This window comes from Taudactylus pleione, unplaced genomic scaffold, assembly GCF_031769625.1.
Source record: "Taudactylus pleione unplaced genomic scaffold, aTauple2 ptg000016l, whole genome shotgun sequence".
NCBI lineage: Eukaryota > Metazoa > Chordata > Amphibia > Anura > Myobatrachidae > Taudactylus > Taudactylus pleione.
In genome coordinates, this window is record NW_028284418.1 from 23,034,847 (window position 1) to 23,057,858 (window position 23,012).

General features: G+C 44.3%; 1 protein-coding gene across 1 annotated transcript in view; it reads right to left on the reverse strand.

Annotated features, from left to right (window-relative positions):
• SMIM36 (small integral membrane protein 36) overlaps positions 1–3,068 on the reverse strand; it is an 80,659-nt gene extending 77,591 nt beyond the window's left edge. The window contains exon 1 of the mRNA XM_088473338.1: positions 2,675–3,068. Within this exon, the coding sequence (XP_088329464.1) occupies positions 2,753–3,016 (264 nt within the window). The 5' untranslated portion in view covers positions 3,017–3,068 and the 3' untranslated portion in view covers positions 2,675–2,752. The remainder of the gene's footprint in view (positions 1–2,674) is intronic.
• Positions 3,069–23,012: the final 19,944 nt, after the last annotated feature.

Here is a 23,012-nt window from a genome sequence, read left to right on the forward strand (position 1 = left end):
TTTCGGAATATTCCGTATTTTGGAATATTTGGATATGGGAGACTAAACCTGTACTGTCAAAATCCACACACTTACATTTTTCATACCGCCATTTTTAAATTTTAATTTTAGTCACAGGGGTAAATTTACTTAGAAGGGAGTTCCATTAAGAAGTGATGTTGCCCATAGCAACCAATTAGATTCCAGGTATTATCTTCTAGAAGGTAAATAAATGAGAAGTAGAATCTGATTAGTTGCTATGGGCAACATCACTTCTTAATACAACTCCCATCTTAGTACATTTACCCCACTGTATTCTGTATAGTGAGTATAAAAGTGTTTCCTATTTACACTATTGCACACAGTGGGATATTTAGCTATCAAATTAGAAATCCTTTTATCACTTTTTTAGCTCACTATCTTTTCTCTAAATTAGATTTAATTTATAAACAATTATTTAGGTCACCCATATTTTGATGTTATATGTATATATTAATGATTGCAGTGGTTCCCAAACTGGGTACCGGGGAACCCTGGAGTGCCATGGGGCATTTGTAGGAGTGCCATGGTTTGGTGGTCCAGGACAGAATCAAATTATTTATGGTTCATGTGATAGGTAAAATCAGTGGTGGTGGCAGACAATCATAAAATATGTGATAAAACATAAGTGCAACCCTGTCCAACACAACATAACTGAACCTAAGGATGACAAATAAACAATTTACCTACTTTAATCATTTTTGCTGCATTTCTCTATAAGAAACTTTTGGCCTATGGTACAGTAAACAAATACTGAGGGTTATATTTACTAAGGTGCGGGTTTTTAGAAGTGGAGATGTTGCCCAAAGCAACCAATCAGATTATCTTTAACATTTATCTAGCACCTTATAGAAGATAATAGCTAGAATCTGATTGGTTGCTATAGGCATCATCTCCACTTCTAAAAACCTGCATTTTAGTAAATATACCCCTGACATTCAAGACGCTGTGATTCAAGAAAGCCGGGGAACCCCTGAAGTAGTGGAATCACTCCATGCACTGTAAAGGTGCCTATCCATTAGGTGACCTGAAAGACTGAACATCTAGAGTTCAGTCCTTCAGGTCGCCGGGTGCGGTGGACGCACTGAATGGCGTTCACTGAACGTTTTTCAGTGCCGGATTCCGACCTCCTATCTCGGAACATGGGGAACCTGACGAGCGTCGTCCGGTTGACCAGCATGTTCCGTAGATAGTCGGGGTCGGCAAGGACCCAGCGTGCATGTGCCTTGCCGTGCATGTGCCTTGTGGTCCTTGCCGGCTATCCATTACACGACTTTATGAACAATGCGATCAAAACCTCCTGGTTTTGGTCGGATTGTTCAAAAAGTTGTGTAATGAATAGGCCCCTTTACCCTTCTTGCTTACTGTACCTTGCAGCAAAGTAATTGGTCATGTGTACTTTGGTGTTTTGTGTGTTTTATATTTTAGAAGTTTCCATAATTTATTATTTAGTGACTTTGAGCAAATACTATTGTGAAATAACCAACATAAGTGTTGATACATACACTCACCTGATATAATATTTTGCAGAGTGAAAGTGAAAATGTAAAGTATTATGCAAAAGTGAAACATTTTGTATTTGTTATTAAATGTGCAATACAAGTACATGCAGAGTGTTTCGGGACTAAAGCTGCATACACACGTAAAGATTTTCTGTCCAACCATCCAACTAGTTGATTTTTTGGAATGAAAATCTGGTAAGGTATGAAAGCAAATGATGATCAGCAATTTGCTCCCAAATGCCAGAAAACAGATGAAAATGGACATGCTAAATAATTTGTTAAAACAACAGTTTTTGTCCATTTTCCGGCGTTTGGGAGCAAATTGCTGATTGTCATTTGCTTTCATACCTTACCAGATTTTCATTCCAACCAATAAACTAGTTGGATGGTTGGACAGAAAATCTTTACGTGTGTACCCAGCTTTAGTATTATTATTTTTTTTAACATTGTGTAACATACTGTATGTTAATATGCCTTTGATTAAATAGACAACAGGTTATATGGCGGAACATAAAAACACACAATAATCTCCCAGTGTGCTTAATTGTCGATTGGGTGTTTTGGTGGATAGTAAGTCATTATTTACATTCGAGCCAGATGTTGACTGCATTTGAAAATTTCAGAACAATGTAGGTAAAAAGCAGCCAATCAGATCCTGTCCTTCAATCAAACATCAAGGGAAAACATTTTGCAAATGTTCCTACAATGATTTTCAGTGTTTCATGGCTGTCTAATTAGTTTGTGAAAATTATACAGCATTTTTGTTTACCAAAATTGTAATTTAAATATTATTTTTTAGCAACTACTTCTATAAACATTTTTGTAAATATTAAATTGAAACCATTTATATTAAACAAATAAGCATACTCCTAAAATAAGTTTTGTTTCTTTGCACCAGAATAAAAGATTTATTAACCATCCTCTAAAAATTAAACCACCTACAGTACTCAAAAGTGCAGATCATTTAACAAACTGAGCTATGGGTGCTTTGCTCCTTTCCCATGCAAGCAATTTTTTTAAAATGTACCCCCTTGTGTGCTAATAAGGCACGAGAAGAAGACAAACTACTCAGGCCAAATATTACCAACAGTTATTAATCTGACATATTATTATGGTACTTTAGTGCCCTAAGAACAAAGTCCACATCTACTTACATATTCATTCTGACAACAGGCAGTGCAGAGGTCCAGCTACAGTAGTTTGCGTTACACAAGTGTGCATAGGTAATCTCTTTAGACCACTGTAACTTTTTTCTGTAATAATCCAGTGGAGTTCTCGTAAGCTTTGGCCCAAGTAGCACTTTGCTGCATTACCACCAAGCGGATGGGTGCCCTGTTATCTGGCAAGGTCTCTGGAGCATACTCCTTACTGGGGTCTTTCCCCCTGCAGTCATATAGCACACAGGACACCAGGAATACCAGTAATAGAATGACATAACTGGCAACAAGTATAATTAAGTTCAGAGTCACAGGGTCAATTTCCAAGTAAAATTCCATTACATCCCATATTCTCCTGCAATGTTCAAGGGATAGGGATCTCTTCTGTGGTTTTGTGTACAGGGGTGCAGAGTGCAATGAATGGATGCTAATGGATGCACAGGATTGTGCGGTAAAAATACATTTAATCCCCTACATTCATTTCTAGGCTGCATGATTAAAGCGGCTCAGTTTAATAACTTAATCCCCTCCCTTTGAAGACCACATAGAAGATGCATTTCCGTGATTGAAATAAAAGCATAGTCATATCATTGCTCAAAGCTGATTACATATGAGGATTGTCGCTGCTATTCATTTTCTGGTCATTTTAGAGAGACAATAAATGGACCTTTCACTGGTTCTAGAGGAAATTTTGAACATTTAAAGGTCTGGTGGATTCAAGTCCTTTCAGAGTATAATAAACTTTGTACCATGGTTTACTCTACATACTGTATACATAAAATATAATTTATGAACAATGATTGGTTTATTGCAGGCAGGCTTTAAATGTAATAGTGTGAGATATATTTCACTTAAAACAAATTCAGTGCTTTAGTTTGGTTGATTCTCTCTCTGTATCCTTTAAAGTCTGTAAGTAAAGTGAATGAACTATAATAAATGATCTGGAATGTTGCTTGACACATCATATATATATTTATTTATTTTTTACCAGTTATTTATGTAGCGCACACATATTGCGTAGCACTTTACAGAGAATATTTGGCCATTCACCTCAGTCCCTGCCCCAGTGGAGCTTACAATCTATATTCCCTACAACATGCTCACACACACTAGGGTTAATTTTTGTTGGGAGCCAATTAACTTATCAGTATATTTTTGGAGTGTGGGAGGAAACCGGAGCACCCGAAGGAAACCCAAGCAAGCACAGGGAGAATATACAAATTCCACACAGTTAGGGCTGCGGCGGGAATTGAACCGATGACTTCAGTGCTGTGAGACAGTAATGCTAACCATTACACCGTCTGTGCTGCCCAACTGTGCTGCCCAATAAATATATTTATTGTATATATATATATATATATATATATATATATATATGTATATATACTATGTTGATTCAGTTGGGTCCTATTCATCATCACTTAATTTTTACAAAAGCAGGTGAAAAAGCACTTTGTCACCTGCAATTGTTAAAATTAAGTATTCGGGCCATTCATTAAGAAGGTGAAATAGGAGATATCACAGATATCTCCTACTTACCTTCTGTTTTTGGATTGGCCTGCTGTCCCCATACACTAGTATGGGGACAGAATTTATCAAGCTCCGAAAATATAATATTTTCATAGCTTGACTCCGGGGGCATTCGGCATCTTCAGATGGCGAATACCCCCGCTTGTTCTTCGCCGCCTGCTCTTCCCTATGGGAAGAGGGTCCGGCTTGCGAGAAGGGATCATTTTGCATCCCTCCGCCGCTGTCTGGCTCCTTCCGCCGGACATCGGGGCTCTTGTGCGCATGCGTGACCTGTAGGTCACGCATATCCACCGTCGTCACTGCTCCAAAAGGAGCAGTGAAAAGATTCACTGCTCCGAAAAGGAGCAGTGAAGCCGTTCAACGGGGGCAGCTGATTTCACATCAGCTGCCACTGCGCCGGAGCAATGATGAATTGCTCCGGTGGCCACGGCGAATTAGGGTGTTAATTATCGGGGTCCGTTCGGACCCCGATAATTAACATCATGAATAGGCCCCTAAATTATTCTATCAGTCAAGGTGCCAGAGAATAAGCAAATCACAATGGAAATAAAAGCACGGCACTATAAGTTATCAGGTACACATCAAAGTGTTTATTATTCATATGTCATGGTCAGGAAGGTAGCAACAAAGCTGTATACCTGAAACTTTGCTGTATTATTGGCTATGACAACATAGGCTTATATCAGTCCTACAATATTCATCTATTAAAGAGAAGCAAATTAAATAACAGTGTAATGTATTACTGCTAAAATTCTGTAAGTATTACAGATTTCTTTGACGTCGGTATAATACTGCTTTACAATAGTTCTCTATTGGGACTGTGAAATAAGGCTCTGTCACAAGCTTCCTTATAAGAAAAGTTCAGCCAGAGAGGAGTCTACTGATCTTTTCTGGCCAGGCTGCGTGCTCATCTCTTCCCCCTTCTTCCTATTGTTTCTAAGCACTGTCCCAGCACAGGTCCTTTGATAAATTTCCTCAAAGTTTCACCTCAGGAAATACTGCCGGCCGCATGGCCGGCAGTTCGATTCCCGTCAGTAGCAGCCCGACAGGAACAGAGTTAGAAGCAGCGGAAGCAGCGGAAGCCCGACAGCGCTGGAATCTCGACAGTGGATAGGTGAGTATCTACTAACCTAACCTAACCCTCCTATCCCTAACCCTCCTTAGGGGTGCCTAACCCTAACTTCCCCCCCAAGTGCCTAACCCTAATCCCCCCTCTAAGTGCCTAACCCTAACAACCCCTTTCCCCGCTGCCTAAACCTAAGTCCACTGGGGGGGTGCCTAACCCTAAGTCCCCCCCGGGGGTGCCTAACCCTAACCCTCCCTCCCCCTAGCCTAACCCTAACCCTCCCGGGGGGTGCCTAACCCTAAGTCCCCCCCGTGAGCCCTAAACCCAACCCTCCCCCCCTGCGGCTGATCGCTCGCGGCGCCCGGCATCCCTACGATCAGGATGCCGGGCGCCGGTCTCCCGGCGTCGGGGAAATGCGGGCGTCTACATCTAGACGCCCGGCATTTCACCCTTGCCGGGATATGGCAGTCGGGAAGCCGACTGCCGGTATTTAGGCAGTCGGCTTCCCGATTGCTTCCCTCACCTCATCACCACAAACAGAAGAGAGATGATATTTAAATTAAATAAAGCTGTACTGGATGCAAATAAGCCTCAGTCGGGTCATTTTCAAAATGCCCACAAATAATGGCTGATTTGGAACTAGGTGCAAATTTGCACAGGTGCAGAATTCATAGTTGTGCGAATCACATTGTACTGCGAGAGGTGTAAACACAAACCTACTGACTGGCTCTATTTTTTTTTATATTGAATTGTACAGTTGGGCTAGGCTGCACACCCTCAGAAATCTACTGTAGATCAGGTCGTACATTTTAGCACTTTGGAAGTTACAGAAAATATCACTAATTATGTACAATATTTCTTAGGAGTTTAAAAATGTCTTACTTCCACACTCTAGTCAGAGCATTGCTGGTTTTTCGCCATCTTCTGGCTATAAAGAATATTGCGACTGTAGAGCAGATTTTGAGAAAAATTCTCCTTGTATTAGCAGAAGCAAGTGCTGTTTCATTCATTTAGACAACTATGATATGTCCATTGCTATAATTAGAATAGAATCACAAATGAATGAGTGCTGTGTAGCATACAGGTTAAAGAGTTGAACAAAAGAGAAATCCAATTATGTATGTTAAAATGTTCATCTTTGGTAATTTGTTTTTTATTCTGCATTTTGAGATAGGCTCACCTTCAGATATGTCCAAACTTAAATCTAGTGTATTGATGTAACCCTACCAAATATACGGCAATCGTCATCAGCAACTAGACAACCTTTATACAGGTTCAGAATTTATGCTTGGTAAGAAAAATATTTCAAAGACATGTGCAATTCAAAATATAATGCATATCAAAGCAGCATACAGCACTTGCACTTGGATCTGAGCTCTAGTCAGTACGGCACATTGCTCGCAATTGTCCCTGATATTCCTCTCCAAATGCAAGTGCAGCAAGTGTGCGATACATCCATCTTTATATTCCGCTGCAAGATGTGCTCATGTGCTCTGTCGCAAATGTTATGCAGCCCAAATACACTAATGGCCAACTGTAAATCACCCACCAATTCATGGTAGAGGATATATGTAAAAAAACTCAAGCACAAAATTTGTTTTAAAATTCTGAATTCTTAGTGCTTAGAGTGTGCACCTGCATCTTCCTTTTTTTCTACATTAGAACTACAGGTCTCAGCATGGTAGCACCTCTTATTATATCTAAGATCAGGATGTGCAGTCCAGGCCCCTCTTTATTCCTGTGTATATGTTTACTTCGGGGTTCATTTGAAGGAGAGATCCCTTCTCTTGGGCTAGCACTCCTCCCACCTGTCCCAGGTGATTTTAATTGATTTGGGTCCTTTACATTGCAGTACACTCATTTAATGGTCTCTATTAAAGGTAAGTCTGAGATACATTTATTTAATGTGTCAGTATCAGGGATGTTGGGGTTCACTCTGTGGAGTTCACCGTGATGTGGTAGGTGGGCAAATAGTTTTGGTTAAACATGTTCTAAGAACTTTACTTATAAAATCAATGTTAATTGTTGGAGTTAATTGTAAATATTTGGATCATCAGAATTCTTAGTGCATAGACTTTCCTTTATTTTCTACATTAGGACGACTAAATTTCACAAGTTCTGATCTGTTTGTACCAGCTTGATACATTCTGCCGATAATGTTATTTTAATTTCTGTGATTTGCTGTGATAAGAATTTATACCTTTCTGGCTTATTTTGTAAATAACAATAGATTGGCTCCCGAAACAGGTGCAATCATTTGTCTTTATGTGCTAATATAAAGCAGGGGTGGGGAAGCTTTTTTCTGACGAGGGCCAATTTGATATATATAACATTATTTGTGGGCCTGGTGCAGGCCACGCCTCCTCCGTGTGATGTCACATGGGGACGGGACCACAATCGCCAGTGATTACAGCAATGCCAGGAGCATCCTGAGAATGCTCTGGGGAGCTGTAAGGGCAGCGGTGTGACTGTCTGAAGCGTCCTAAGGATGCTCCAGGCAGCACTACTGCATATATTCTGGCTGCAGGGTGTCATTATAGGCACCCATAAGGCTAGAAGAATAAAGCTCCGAGGGCCAGACCAAATGTTTCCGAGGGCCTTATACGGCCCCCGGGCCTGAGGTTCCCCATCCCTGATATAAAGGGATTCATCAGTGTCAACTACTTCAAAATGTGAACATGAACAACTTGACTTGAAAAGGAATAAATAGTGTTCTCTGTAACAAAAACTACATGTAATACCCTTTAAAGTGACAACTCACCTATACTAGGTAAAAAAACATACATTGTACATAACAAAAGAAGTTATGAAATGTGAGAGGCTAATAAGATGTACCAGTGTTCTTCCTAGGTAATGATTATGTGAATATGAACTCAGTAAAAGAAAATTACATAGTGTTCCTTGTATATGTGTCAATATAAAAAATAATAAGAAACACAATCAGCTTATTGGGTAATGAAATCTATTTTTCATCATAAACTGACTTAATTGTAACATTCTCTAAGTCCCTGATGGTAGCGGGAGCTAGCACTTTGCTTCTGACCCTTTTCCAGGATAGGCTCTTATCGGAGCCCATTTCCCAGCAAGAGAAGATATTTGCATGAAAATATTCATTTTTGCTTTGCGAATTTAGTGATCTTCTCATGGCAACACTATGAAAATGCAGATTGTGATAAATAGGACCTCAACTCTACTACCTGTACTTGTTTGAATTTAGAAGGACAACTTTTTCTTTTAGGCAGCATCTGGGTGTTTGTTGTAGATTTCACTGTCTGATAATAAAGCCAACACTGCCTCTAACTTATTGATCTTTACGCCTCTGTTTATCAATCTTTTTTTTAATAAAATAATGTGAAAAAGGGTGTTTTCTCGCCCTTTTCACATTTTATTAGTTACACTAAATATATTGAAGGGCAAATGTAGTAGTTTTTGTGAAAAACTACTCCAAGCCCTTGAATTGGCATTTCTTTAGCAAGCACATTGCATTTCCCATACTTGTAATGGGAAATGCAATCTGCCTGAAATTTACTAAGGGGGAATTGTGAAAAATACCGGGTAGGAGCCCTGCTATAACATTGCCCTCTGGAGATGACGTTAAGCAGATTTCCCCTCGGTTCCTTGACTCCTACACTGCTCTGACAGACAGATCTGAGCTGGGTGCCGGCCCCTTGTGATCAGCTTTGTGGGCTAAATAGACCACAAGCTGATTACTGTTAAAAAAAATAGTTAAAACCAAAAACTCAGACACTTACCTGCAGCCAAGGTAACGTTAACCGGTGATTGGTGAGCTCTCTCCTTTGGTCAGTTGGTCGCTGCGGCTCCTGCACTGTGACCCCGGTCAGCTGTACTGTAAACTGGCATCTCAGTTTACAGCACAGCTGACTGGGGTCACAGACCAGGAGCCCCGGCGACCAGCTGACCAGAGGCGAGAGCTCACCAACCACCCAGGTAAGTGAAAGCTGGGGGAAGAGGGGGGGTCACAAGGGGGGGTCGTGGCCATGGGGGAGGGCTGGGAGTAGCACTAGCTGGTGATGGGGCATACGCGAATGGCCTGTTACTGTATGTTTTGCGAAAAATACAGTGAACAGTGTGCAGTGAGGATTTGCTGGGACAGAGCTTTTTCGCAAGCTCTGTCCCTGCTTGAGAATGTTGATACATTCTCATGATAGTTCCTAAATTGACAATGCGAATTTAGGTGAAATTATCACACTACAATACGCATTTGAAATGCGGATTGTCGTAAATAGGGGCTTTTTTCACAGGTTTACAACATGAATACAGTATCTTTACCTGTGGGATTTTATGCACAAAATGTGTAGTTATTTTAATTATTCACTAGTGGAGGCCAATTGTAAAGCAATTGTGTCCTCTTTGAGAAAGTCGAAAACACAGGATACAATCACATTTATTTGTTTCTCTATGAGATTTTGTGACATAAAATAGTGTAGAATTAACCCTGTGAACTCCCATTCACCTTGTTCCCACTAAAAGTTGCAAAACTCCAATCCTATATGAAGTGATTTTCTGGCTCAAAAACACTAAAATATGAAGAACTTTGAAAATTACAGAATGAATGTACTCATCACTATTTCAAACTAAGGACCACTCATAATAACTGCATCAATAATAACAGATGACAGCTCAGTGTTTATCCATCTATCCTCTTATGTTTGCTGCTTGTCATTATCATGAGATGATTGCTATAGAATACTGTATAGTTCAGAAATAAGTCTTCATTACGTTAATGGATGATTAAAGGCTCTGCTTAAAACATGTTGCATTGAGTGTTTTTAATTTATTTAATACAAATGTATTAAACTCTTAAAGCCTCCTCTGTTATATTATTTGAATATTACTTTGGCTGGTGTAGCCGGATGGGATGCTGAGCTCTGTTGTGCTCTCTGTGGATTATTGGGAAACTGGCTTTGCAAGTGTGAGAAATAGAATTATTGTTTTACTATCACCATAACAGGTCATGTCAGGAGATGAACTTGATGATTGTCAAGTGAACTTTAAACTTTATTAGTCACCATGCAGTTGATTAAAGTTCATGTACTGTTCTTAGTAGCTCTATCATGATCAATAAGTACAATTATATAATATAGCATACTATGTTCTAGTCACATATTACTTTGCTGTTTATATAACCTGCAGTATGCTGTACTTAATGTAATAATAATAATAATAATAATAACAACACCAATTAACGTTTTGTAGTCAGGGACAGATTTAAGTGCAGGCTTAGTAGAATGCTACTTAAGGGCCCCCACGACCAAGGGGCCCCCATCACTAAATACCAGGAGCACAGTAGTAGCACTCTGTATTTATAATGGATGCCGGGTGTGCAGTGCTCATGGGCCTTCCGGCTCCCGCACAGGGTGAAGCGGGCTGGGAGCTGCGGACAGTGGCGTGTGCAGGAGCATGAGCAGGATTCCGGTAAGTATAATATTGTGTGTGTGTTTGTGTCTACGTGTTTTATGTAACTGGCACTGCTACTGGGGTCACTGTATAAGGGGCACTACTGGGGGCACTGTATGTTGGGCAGTGCATAGGGGGCACTATATATTGGGCACTACTGGGGGCACTGCGTAGGGACTTTAGTGGGGGCACTGCATAAGGGGCACTACTGTGGGCATTATATAAGGGGGACTGTATAAGGAGCACTACATATTGGGCACTACTGGGGCACTGCATAAGGGGCACTACTGGGGGTAGTGTAGATTGGATACTGCATAGGGGCACTATATATTGGGCACTACATAGGAGCACTACTGATGGCACTGTATATTGGGCACTGCATAGGGGGCACTATATATTGAGCACTGCTGGTGGCACTGTGTAAGGGGCACTACATATTGGGCCCTACTGGGGCACTATATAAGGGGCATTACTGGGGGCACTGTATAAGATGCACAATTGGGGGCAATGTATATTGGACACTACTGGGGGCACTGTATATTGGGAACTGCTTTAGGGCAACTATATATTGGGCACTACTGGGGGCACTATATAAGTCACTACTGGGGGCACTATATAAGGGTCACTACTGGGGGCATTATATAAGTGGTACTGTATAAGGGGCACTGTATAAGGGGCACTACTGGGAACACTATATATTGGGCACTACAGGGCGCACTGCATAAGGGGCACTACTGGGGGCACTATATTTTGGGCACTACTGGGAGCACTGCATAAGAGACACTATATAAGGGGCACTACAGATTGGGCACTACTGGGGGCACTGTATACGGGGCACTACTGGGGGCACTGCATAAGGGGCACTATATAAGGGGCACTACTGGGGGCACTGTATAAGGGACACTAGTGGGGGCATTATATAAGAGGGATTGTATAAGGGGCACTACATATTGGGCACTACTGGGGCACTATAAAAGGGGCACTAATGGGGGCACTGCATAAGGGGCATTACTGGAGGGCACTGTATAAGGGGCACTACTGGGGGCACTGTATATTGGGAACTATGAGGGCACTGCATAAGAGGCACTACTGGGGCACTGTATCAGGGGCACTACTGGGGGCATTATATAAGGGGGATTATATAGGGGCACTACATATTGGGCACTAATGGGGGCACTGCATAAGGGGCACTACTGGGTACACTGTATATTGGGCACTATGCGGGCACTGCATAATGGGCACTACAGGGGGCACTGCTGTGGGCACTGTATAAGGGGCACTACTGAGGACACTGTATATTGGCCACTATGGGGGCACTGCATAATGGGTACTACAGGGGGCACTACTGTGGGCACTGCATAAGGCGCACTACTGCAGGCACTGTATAAGGGGCACTACTGGGGCAATGCATAAGGGGCATTACATCAGGGGGCATTGCATAAGGTGCACTACTACTGGGGGCATTAAGGTGCATATGGAATGAAAAGGAATGTTCCCAGAATGACGAGAAATGGTGGTGTGTCTTGTTGACACACCCCATTTTTGAGTGGGAAGTGACATGTGGTCACACCCACTTTTTTGGCGCATACGCTATTGGTGCATGCACATGGGGGATGACGACTCCATTTTTCATCTTGCCATGAGCTCCAAATACCCTAATTATGCCACTGTGTGTCAAGGTACATTACTGTAGTTACTGGCAGTGACTATTTGCTCGCGGTGTGATTGACAGTCAGGGAGCGTTTGGGGGAGGTAATGGGGAATGGTGGCAAAGAATGCAGCAATGTTGCAATTGTTTCAGGGGTGTGACCAGTCTGCGCATCCATAGGGTTACTCAGAAGATCGATATTCGAAGGATTTGTGCCCGATGCTGCATCTTTGTACACAGATGCTTGGACTTGCAAAGCTGCAGGTGGGTGTCTCAATACATTCCTCGATGTCAGCGACATTTGCATATTTACACACAGTCACTGTGTCCGGGATCGCAGCTGTGGTGGCATAAGCGTACAACTCTGACTCAGCTCCTATGTAAGTGAGTGTTTACAAATATTAAGCATACTGTATCTAATGCTGGCCATACACGCTACAATTATCGGATTGCCCCGATAATTGTAGCGTGTGTGTGGGCGACCGAGGGTTAAATATTGCTCGGTCAGGCATGCAGGATTTTCCAGCATGTCCGTCCGATGCGATATTTACCCGGTAACTGTCGGCCGCATCGGGCAGTGTATGCCCAGCGCGGCCGACAGACAGACATTTCCTGTGTTCCTTCCTACGGAAGGAACAGGGATATGTCTCCTCCCCCGGGGGCGGAGCACGGATGTCGGGCTATACACTGTGAGATTTCTCTCACAGTGTATGCCGGCGACATCTACGGCTGGCAGCCGGCCAGATAAAATGTCTATCGGTCTGACAGACATTTTATCTGGCTGTGTATGCCCAGCATTAGGCAATAACATCACATCCAATTTCTCTGTATACTTCAGTGCTACAACACAACAATGTAATATGTTAAGAACATCATTTAGCATGTTTCAAAGAGTCTCCAAGGTCTGCAATTTTCTCTTGTGGGATTCCCATACGCAAGTTGGACCTTTCATGAGACATGGCTTGTTCACTGATATCAAGATTATCATACATGTCAGAAGAAGAATATTCTTCAATCATGTTGTCTTCGTGATGGTTAGGTTGAGGTCTTTAATCCAACTGATTTCTTCTCACTTCTGTTCCACGCTCTGTGTATATAGTATAATATCTTGGTGCTACTTGTGCTTGCACAATGCTTTTCTGCATTCGAATGCCTTTCTCATGGTCTCTGAGACAGACTTGGGGCTCTATTTACTAAGCAATGTTAGGAGAAGTGAAAAGTGAAGAGTGAAAAGTGATAAGGTGCCAGTCAATCAGCTCCCAACTGTCATTTTTCAAACACAGCATGTGAGATGGCAGTTAGGAGCTGATTGGCTGGCACCTTATCACTTTTCACTCTTCACTTTTCACTTCTCCTAACACTGCTTAGTAAATCGACCCCTTGGTCACCAAAGCTTTTTGCTCTTCTGTCACGGAACAGATTTTGTTTCACCTGTTGTTTTTCCTTATTCAGTCTGACTAATGTTGAAGCCTATGTTTTAAGCAGTTCATCATGTATTAGAAGATTTGCTGTAATCTTCCTTCCTACCAGCCTTTGCGTTGGATAGTGGTGCACTTCGGCAAATGAAGAGACTTTTGTAAAAATCTTCTTTACTACCATATGTTATCTTTATTAGATTCTTTACAGTTTTTTTACTGAACTTTCCACCAATTTATATAACATACAATATAATCTCTGCGCTCTTGTTAGGAAGATTAGAATGTACCATAGAGGATCAAACAATAAAATTTAATAAAACCGTCAATATGCAGATAAATCTTCTTCTAGTTCTTTTCTTGAAAAGTTAGTTCAGTTTTCCTTAAAGTTTCTCTCCACGTGAATCATACAAGGGGGACAAAGAAACAAGAAAAGGGGGAATCACCATTGGGATTAACCAAATTTGCAAAATCCAGGGAGACTACCTTGAGAAAGACTGTGTACATCGAAAGGCTTTGGTGTGGTGAGATAGGACTATGGTCCTGATTCAGACCCGCTCTCAGCCGCTGGCCGCTCACGAGGTCTATGTGCATGTTTTTTTTTTTCTCCGGCCGCTCGCAAAGCTGTGGAAGACCTCCCACAGCTTGTGTGAGCGGCCTGGAGCCTGTCGCGACAATCGCAACCATCGGCCTTGCGACGAGACCCTGTGCTAGGGTCTCAGCTGCCGCAAGGCCGAGTGGACTTCCTGCTCAAATAGAGCAGGAAGTCCACTACTGACATCAGTTGTGATGTCAGTAAGTCCTCTCTCAAACGCCAGGCATTCCTAAGGGAACGCCTGTGTTTGGCCAACCACCCCCCCTACACGCCTACAAAACGGGGCGAGCTGTCTCGCACCATCGACAGCCGCCCGTCTTGTAGCGAGCCCCGTAGCGGAGCATGCGCCGATCACAAACATTGAGCGGCTCTGAATCAGGCCCTATATCAAGTACTGTATGGGTCATTGCAATACCTAGTGGTGAGAATACCCTGGCTTTTTTTGTTTCCTCCACTTGGAATTTTTTTTTTCATTGGACTTTGTTTCACTCTGTTGCCAAGTACGGATGTGTCTTATACTTATATTGTTTTTTTAGATTTTGATTATTAATTTTTTTTTATATTTTAAAGTCTTTAAATTTTCAGTTTTAAACATATCTGGAGTGAAAAGTATCAGTTAGTGTACACATCACAAGGAATACAAAGAAACTGTGATGTGTATGAAATATCTTGACTTTATGTAAGCATAAATGTAAGCATTGTATTATTACTGCACAAGAGGTGTCTATGGGATCCAGAGACCAAAGTGGACCATACGTAAAAGAAACCTTTATATGTTTTCTACCTTACTTGTATATGTAAGGACTAGAGATGAGCGGTTCGGATTCTGTGGAATCCGAACCGCTCCGAACATTGGGGATCCGAGTCCACCCGAACCCTGTTCGGGTGTTCACCGCCTGACTCGGATCCCCGTTCGGGGCCGAACGGCGGCCGCCTGATGTCGGATTCTCACTAGAGAATCCAACATCAGGTCTCCTCGCGTGTAGGGCAGAGCGCAGTGATAGCGCTCTGCCCTACACAGACACACAGCCGCCAGCGGCAGCTGTGTGTTTGTTACAGCAGCCAATGAGAGTCACACAGACTCTCATTGGCTGCTGCACAGAGGGAGCCGGCTGGAGCTCACACATGAGCTCCGTCTTCCGGCTCCCTCCTCAGCGTGTGACAGAGCGGACGGCGCGGGAGCGGGGATACAGGTAAGTTTTTTTTTGTTTTTTTTTTACTTGTCAAAGGTCCGAGGGCGCTACTGGGGGGGGGGGTCTGCACTACTGGGGGGGTCTGCTACTGGGGGGGGGGCTATACTACTGGGGGGGCCATACTACAGAGGGGCCTGCTACTGGGGGGGCTATACTACTGGGGGGGGGTCTGCACTACTGGGGGGGGGTCTGCTACTGGGGGAGGCAATACTACTGGGGGGGCCATACTACAGAGGGGCCTGCTACTGGGGGGGGCTATACTACTGGGGGGGGGTCTGCTACTGGGGGGGCCATACTACTGGGGGGGATCTGCACTATTGGGGGGCCATACTACAGAGGGGCCTGCTACTGGGGGGGGGCTATACTACTGGGGGGGTCTGCACTACTGGGGGGGGTCTGCTACTGGGCAGGGCTATACTACTGGGGGGGCCATACTACAGAGGGGCCTGCTACTGGGGGGGGCTATACTACTGGGGGGGGTCTGCTACTGGGAGGGCCATACTACTGAGGGGCCTGCTACTGGGGGGGGCCATACTACTGGGGGGGCCTACTACAGGGGGGGCCATACTACAGGGGGGGCCCATACTACAGGGGGGGCTACTACTGGAGCAGCCTACTACTGGGGGGGCCTGCTACTGGGGCAGCCTACTACTGGGGGAGCCATACTACTGGGGGGCATACTACTGGGTGGCATGCTAATGGGGGGCATACTACTGGGGGGGCCTGCTAATGGGGGACATACTACTGGGGGGGCCTGCTAATGGGGGGCATACTACTGGGGAGCATTCAACTGGGGGCACTGCATAGTGGACCGTACTACTAAGGGGACTGCATAGGGGGCACCACTGCTGGGGGACATTGTGTAAGGGACACCGCTACTGTGGGCATTGTGTAAAAGGGTCACTACTGTGGGCATTGTGTAAAAGGGGCACTACTGTGTGTCGTAACATAAATAAGAGACACTACTTTATGGTGTAATGTGAATCAGGCCCTATGTGCGGTGTAATGCTAATAAGATTGTGCACTGTGACTCCTAGGGCCGTAGCCCACTTTGTAAACAAGTACTGTGACTCTGCTGGCCGTACCCCACTGGGTGGGTGCACTACTTTTCATTTCTGCCACTGCTGTGTGGCAATGTGTCATAATGTGCTTTATACTGTGGTGTCTGTGTCGTTGTGCCGCTGCTTTGTCGCTTAGTAACCAGTCAGCTCACTGCAACCTTTGGCCAATAATGTTGAAAACAATATTATAAGCTGTGATATGGTCTAAATTGACTGGAAATTAATGTTATTGAGGTTAATAATACTCTAGGATGAAAAAAAAGACCAATTTATGTGATTTTAGCTTTTTTTGTCAATTTTTGTAAAAAAATCCAAATCCAAATCCAAATCCAAATCCAAAGCCAGTCACCGCAGTTTGGCAAATCCAAATCCAAATCCAAAGCCGGACGACGAATTAGAACCAAATCCAAATCCAAATCCGGCAAAAATGGTCCGGCGCACATCCCTAGTAAGGACTCATGTGAGCACTTGCTTATATCTTACCTCATACATCACAGGGTGATTTGCCTTAATTGGAAGAAGCACCTATCATTTAGTGGTGTTTTGTTCTCCCTGGATTTTGCAGATTTGTTTAATCCCAATGGTGATTCCCCTTTTTTTGTTTCTTTCGCCCCCTTGTATGATTCACGTGGAGAGAAACTTTAAGGAAAACTGAACTGACTTTTCCAGAAAAGAACTAGAAGAGGATTTGTCTGCATATTTATGGTTTTATTACATTTTATTGTTTGATCCTCTATGGTACATTCTAATCTTCCTAACAAGAGTGCAGAGATTATATTGTATGTTATATATGTGTATCCACCAGGTTAGGTAACTCCTGGTCATTTTCTCTTGCCGCCAATCTGTCTGCGTAAGGAATCCAAACTTTGGCCCTCATTCAGAGCCGTAAACTCTGAGCAGAGCGCACGCTCTGAATGAGGGCCGGGCTCCATTTTCATGGAGCGTCCTCCTGGACGCTCGTATAGCTGTGGGTCACCACCCACAGGCTATACGAGCGTGCATTTTGATGGCCGCGATGGTCGTGACCATCGAAATTGCGAGCCGGAGCCTGCGGTTGAGGTTTTCAACCGCAAGCTCCGGAGTGATTTTGGCTCTATCAGAGCCAAAATCACTCCCACTGACATCACTAGTGATGTCAGTGGGCCGGCTTCTGACGGGAGGCGTTCCCGTGGGAACGCCCCCGTCAGGGAGGCATGCCCCCGGCACGCCCACCAAAGGGGGCGTGCTGTCAATCAACATTGACAGCACGCCCCCTTTGATCAGACACAACGAGCGAAGGAAAGTCCTTCGCTCGTCGTGTCTGGCGCATGCGCACGACGGAGCTCCCTCCGTCGTGCGCATGCTCAGTGCAGACCATCGACCCACTTGCGAGTGGACAGCCGCTCGCAAGTGGGTCTGAATCAGGCCCTTTGTTTTTTATTTCCCACCAGTTTAGATCACTGTGGCTAGTGGAAGATGTCTAAATTCAGTGCTGGAAAAGGACTGCAAAGACTAACTTCATGCAAGTTTTACACCTCTACTAGTTGTTGTATGTATTGTCTTTACCTCAGGGTAATTAGAGTAACAATCAGTCATGACAATGTGCATCTTCCTATTACAATCAAAAAATCTGCACCTACCTTCTATGGTCTCTCTGGTACTGCATGAGGACTCAGCAGCTCAACTTATTGCTTTAGTCTACACATAAGACACAATTCAAATGTAGCTGGCATCTGTGCTATGTCTTGGCCAATAAGAGTACATCACTTCGCTTGCCCGCCGCTTACATTTTTCTTCTCCTAAGTGGCTTTATGTATCTTGCACAGCATAGTTTTTCTTAATCGTGCAGGTATGACAAACCTATTGCCTTTGTAAACAATTCCATTGACTAAGGTACGATCACTTCGGTACATCCAATGACCATGAACAGACAGCGGACAAGTATCATTTTCTGCTGGCCATCCATTCTGAATGATGTATTTTAATGCTTTCATTGCATCATCTGTCTCTGTTTCTTTTCTAATTTGTTCTTGCCTTGCAAGAAACACTGGGAGAGAAGCTACAATCATGTCAACATACAGTATGCTTCTATCTCTTTGTCCATCAGACTTCCAGGACTTTTACTTTTGTCCACAGCACGACAAAGTATGTCAGCAATTTACATGTATTTACTGCGATAGTACAGCAATTGTACATCATATTCTGTTGTCTGATAAGCATTGGTTGAATTCTCATGGGACAGTTGTAACGATTTAGTCATGATAGCTATCAAAGACTTGTGGTCAGTTTCTACTGTAATAATAATAATTTTATTTATATAGCGCTTTTCTTTTCAAAGTCACTTTACAGACATCAGAAACATGGTACATTGTACAAGGATTTGGTATAGCAGAATATAGAAAACCACACAAAGATAATTAAAAACAACCGAAACCAAGAGAGCACAATAAGCATATTGAAGGGTTGGTGCAGACATTTTGGGAAATAACTTCCACGGGTTATATATTACACCCACGAAAGGTACCAGATGAGGCAGCCATCTTGGGTGCACTATGTAGGATATGCCTAGAAGAAATTACACAAAATGGGTGGTTGCAGAATCCTAACAGGAGTAGGGTCCCACCATATTCGTCAGGTCCATGTATTTTTCATCCCATCCACGAGTGTACCAGGTGAGGAAACCTTGTTGGGCGCACTACAAAGGTTACACTGTGGGAGATATGCAGAACAAGATCCCAAGGCAAATATGGGAAAAACTGACATGTGTGTGGCAGTATGATCAGGGCTGGCTCCAGAGGTAGCTGCGCCCTGTGCTGGATGGGTATAATGTGCCCTCTAGTCTGGGTGTGGTCTAATTACCATAGGCCATGCCCCCTAAGTGACATTATTTGGGGGCGTGCTCGCATGGCACGCCTCCTGTGTAACATCAGGCTGGGGGCGAGCCCAGCATCCATCACTAGCTGGGCTTCCTCAACCCCTCTCCCGGCACTGAATGGATGCCACATGACTCCAATTGGGGAATTATTCGGTAGTATTGAATAAATGTAATATTGTACAAATATTGTAAAAAATGGATTTTAATAATTTTTCTCACATGAGTCTGAATAATTAAATGGAATATTGTTGGGTAGGTGTCATTGATTTAAAGCAGGGCCTCAACTAGGGTGGAGCTATGGGGACATGTGCCCCGGGCGCCGGATTTGAGGGGGCACCAAGGAGACCGTTGAAGACAGTACCAGACTGGTCATCTGTCAGTTCCCTTTTCCTGATCCCTGCCCTATGTCTCTGCCCCCTGCCTTCCTCTCGAGCCCTTACCACTGCCTTCCTTTTGAGCCCAGATCCCCAGATCCTGCCTTCCCTCTGTCACGGCCCCATTTTATTTTCTCTGTTCAAGCATTCTACATTCCTCTAGAGCACCACTCCCTGCCTTCCTCCTGATCCCTGTCCACTATCCCATCCTATGTCTTCTTCCCAAGCCCCACTCCTGCATTCCTACAGATCCCTGTTCACTATCCCGTCCCCTGCCTTCCTCTTGAGCCCCTCCCCTGCTTTCCTTCTGAGCCCTGTCCTATGTCCCCGCCCACTGCCTTCCCTCTGAGCCCCACAGTCTTTTCATGTAACCTGCCTTCTCTCTGTCTCCCGCCACCTGCCTTCCTTGTGTTCCCGCATTGTGCATTTCACCAAACTCCACCCCCTGTGTTCCACAGATAGGAAGTGTCTATTTGCTGGCTGCAAGTGCCCCATGACTGTTGAGAGGGCCAGTAACCAGCAGCAGCAGATGGAGGACATTGCTGTGTCCCATTGGTCTTAGAGAGGTTATTTTCCCAATGGAAAAAAAAAGCCTGATTCAGGTTGGATCGCAATGCTGCGTTCGCACGCACAAGGCTGCTGCAAAAATATGGCAATGAATGCATTTGCACTGCCATCGCAGTACAAGATGCAGATGCCCAGCACTACATAATGCTGCCCCCTTACCCTCTTGTATGCAAAATCATCGGTAACATCGAGTAACATCGGAGTTGCACTCACACTTGTGGTTGACATTACCCTGGTGCAGAAGTTGCTAAACTTCCTGTGTGCAGTGAGTACTCAGGCTGCATATGGGTTCACTGTGAATAATTTATGCCCGCCCCTGCAATGACATGCGAGCGCACTGACACGCTTGCATTCGCACGAATACCCCCATCACCACCCACACATGCCACTTCCTGTCAATCAATGAGTGATGGGTCTGCGTACTGGCTGCGATTGCATTCCCGATCGCACCGCCTGGTTTGCGCACTGTGTTTTATAAGCATGTGCAGATTGCAAACATCGGCCGGCTGCTTGCGAACGCAGCATTGCGAACCAACCGGAATAAGGCCCTTAGAGAGGTTCTGAAATCTGAATAAGTGAGATGCTAAAAACCTTCCCCCATACCTATTACCACTCCATCGCTCTACATCAGCTGTGAGAAGCAGTGGCATGGATCAAGAAATTGGCAGAGAAAGGACAGAGGGCCTGATTCATTACGAATCGCTATTGCGATCACTTCTGCGATTACACACTCAGGCCCTCATTCAGAGGTGCTCGCAAAATGCGATCGCTCGTTCTGAATGAGGGCGGCCGCTTCTCTTTTGAAGTGCAGCCTCATCCTGGTCGTTAGCTAAGCTGTGGGTTACCACCCACAGCTTTAGCGACCGACCAGGTTGATGGTCGCGATGGTCAAGACCATCGCAACCATCGGGCCTTGCGACGAGACTCTAAGGTTCAGATCGAGCAGGAAGCTCCCCACTGACCACTGACAGGAAGCAGGAAGCTCCCCACTGACATCACTGCTGATGTCAGTGCTGCCGCCCACAAAACGGCAGACGTTCCTTAAGGAATGCCTCGGTTTGTGAAACCACCTCCCCGCCACGCCTACAAAACGGGGCGAACTGTTGATCAACATCGACAGCCGCCCCTTTTGTAGTGAGCTCCGGAGTGAGAGAATTTCTCTCTCGCTCCGGGGCTTGCGTACGCGCAGTGCGGCCGCTGAGTGTGCGCGGGGCCTAAACATCGACCTGCTTGCAAGTGCTCAGCGCTTGCAAGCGGGTCTGAATGAAGTCCTCAGTCCTGCTGCAAAAATATACTAATGTTTGTAACTGCTCAGCCAGCATAGAGTCACCCACTACCGCTTTCTCACATCTGTAAGGCCTCGCGGTCCTGCAACCACTTCCCCGTCATGACCCCAAACAGTCATGGCCTGTTACTCACTCTGCGATGTATTCCTGTCTACGAGCGTAATCCCAGTGTGATCGCTGCGCATTGCAATCGGCTGATCTGCACACGCGGTTGCAATTGCAATCCGTGCTGAATCAGGCCCTCTGTCACTGGCAAAAGAGGGGGGGGGAATGGGATCATTTTGATTTTGCTGAAGGTTTTAACGAGCTCAACAAAAGCTGTCACAAAGAATTGCAGCGTATGAAGAGGCTTTTTGTAGCTAATGCCTAAACCTCTCCACAGACAGGAGTTACAGCTACAATGCAATAATGCACCAAGTATAACATTCCCAGAGCTATTACTTTTCTTGTTTTTAACCATTTGCAGCCCAAAACACTTGTTGTGTTATTATGTAGTAGTGTTTATCTTGCTGGTTTCCATAGATATTGCAGACTCAAAATTACAGAGAGCAGTCTTTATGCATTTTCAGCTGAACACTGGGCCTGATACAGATATGTGCGCTAATGAATTTGCAGCTACGATCACGCACGCGGCCGCTATGAAAATATATGTTAATGCTGTAGCTGGCTGGAAATGTTTTGAAATGCAGATCAAAGCGAGTGTGTACAAATACGCAGCTGGTAGCACTATGGTCACGGAGAATGGCCGCCGGAACTGAGACATTGGAACCTCTTTATCTGTGTACAGGATCGCAGACGCAGGCTATGACACGCCCCTGAAAATGGCCAGGACACACTTGCACTTTTTGCCGCCATTACAGATGTGCCCAGCTGTAACGTGGCATCACAGCGTTATCTCTCACGCCACGCATGGCGCGCCACACACCACGCCATGAGTCGCGCCACAAAGAAAGTTTAGTAATGAAAAAAGTCATTACGTGTAATACAACTTTTTGCCCACCAGATGTCACTTTTCCTAAACTACATAGCGCATGCGTCTGATTTCATTACGTGTAATACAACATTTTGCCCACCAGGTGTCACTTTTCCTAAACTACATAGCGCATGCGTTTGATTTCCAATGTACCTTACGGTATGTTCTGTATCACCGTCCGATGATTGGTTGACAGAAGCGGTGATTCGGTACACTATACAGTATTACAGCGTTTTCCACATGGAATCAGGAATGTATGGTATAATAAAGCGGTAGAAGAATATCTAATAAAGTTTGAAATCATTAAGCTCTGTATTACCCACTGACTGTGCGTTTGAAATCATACAGTACTTGC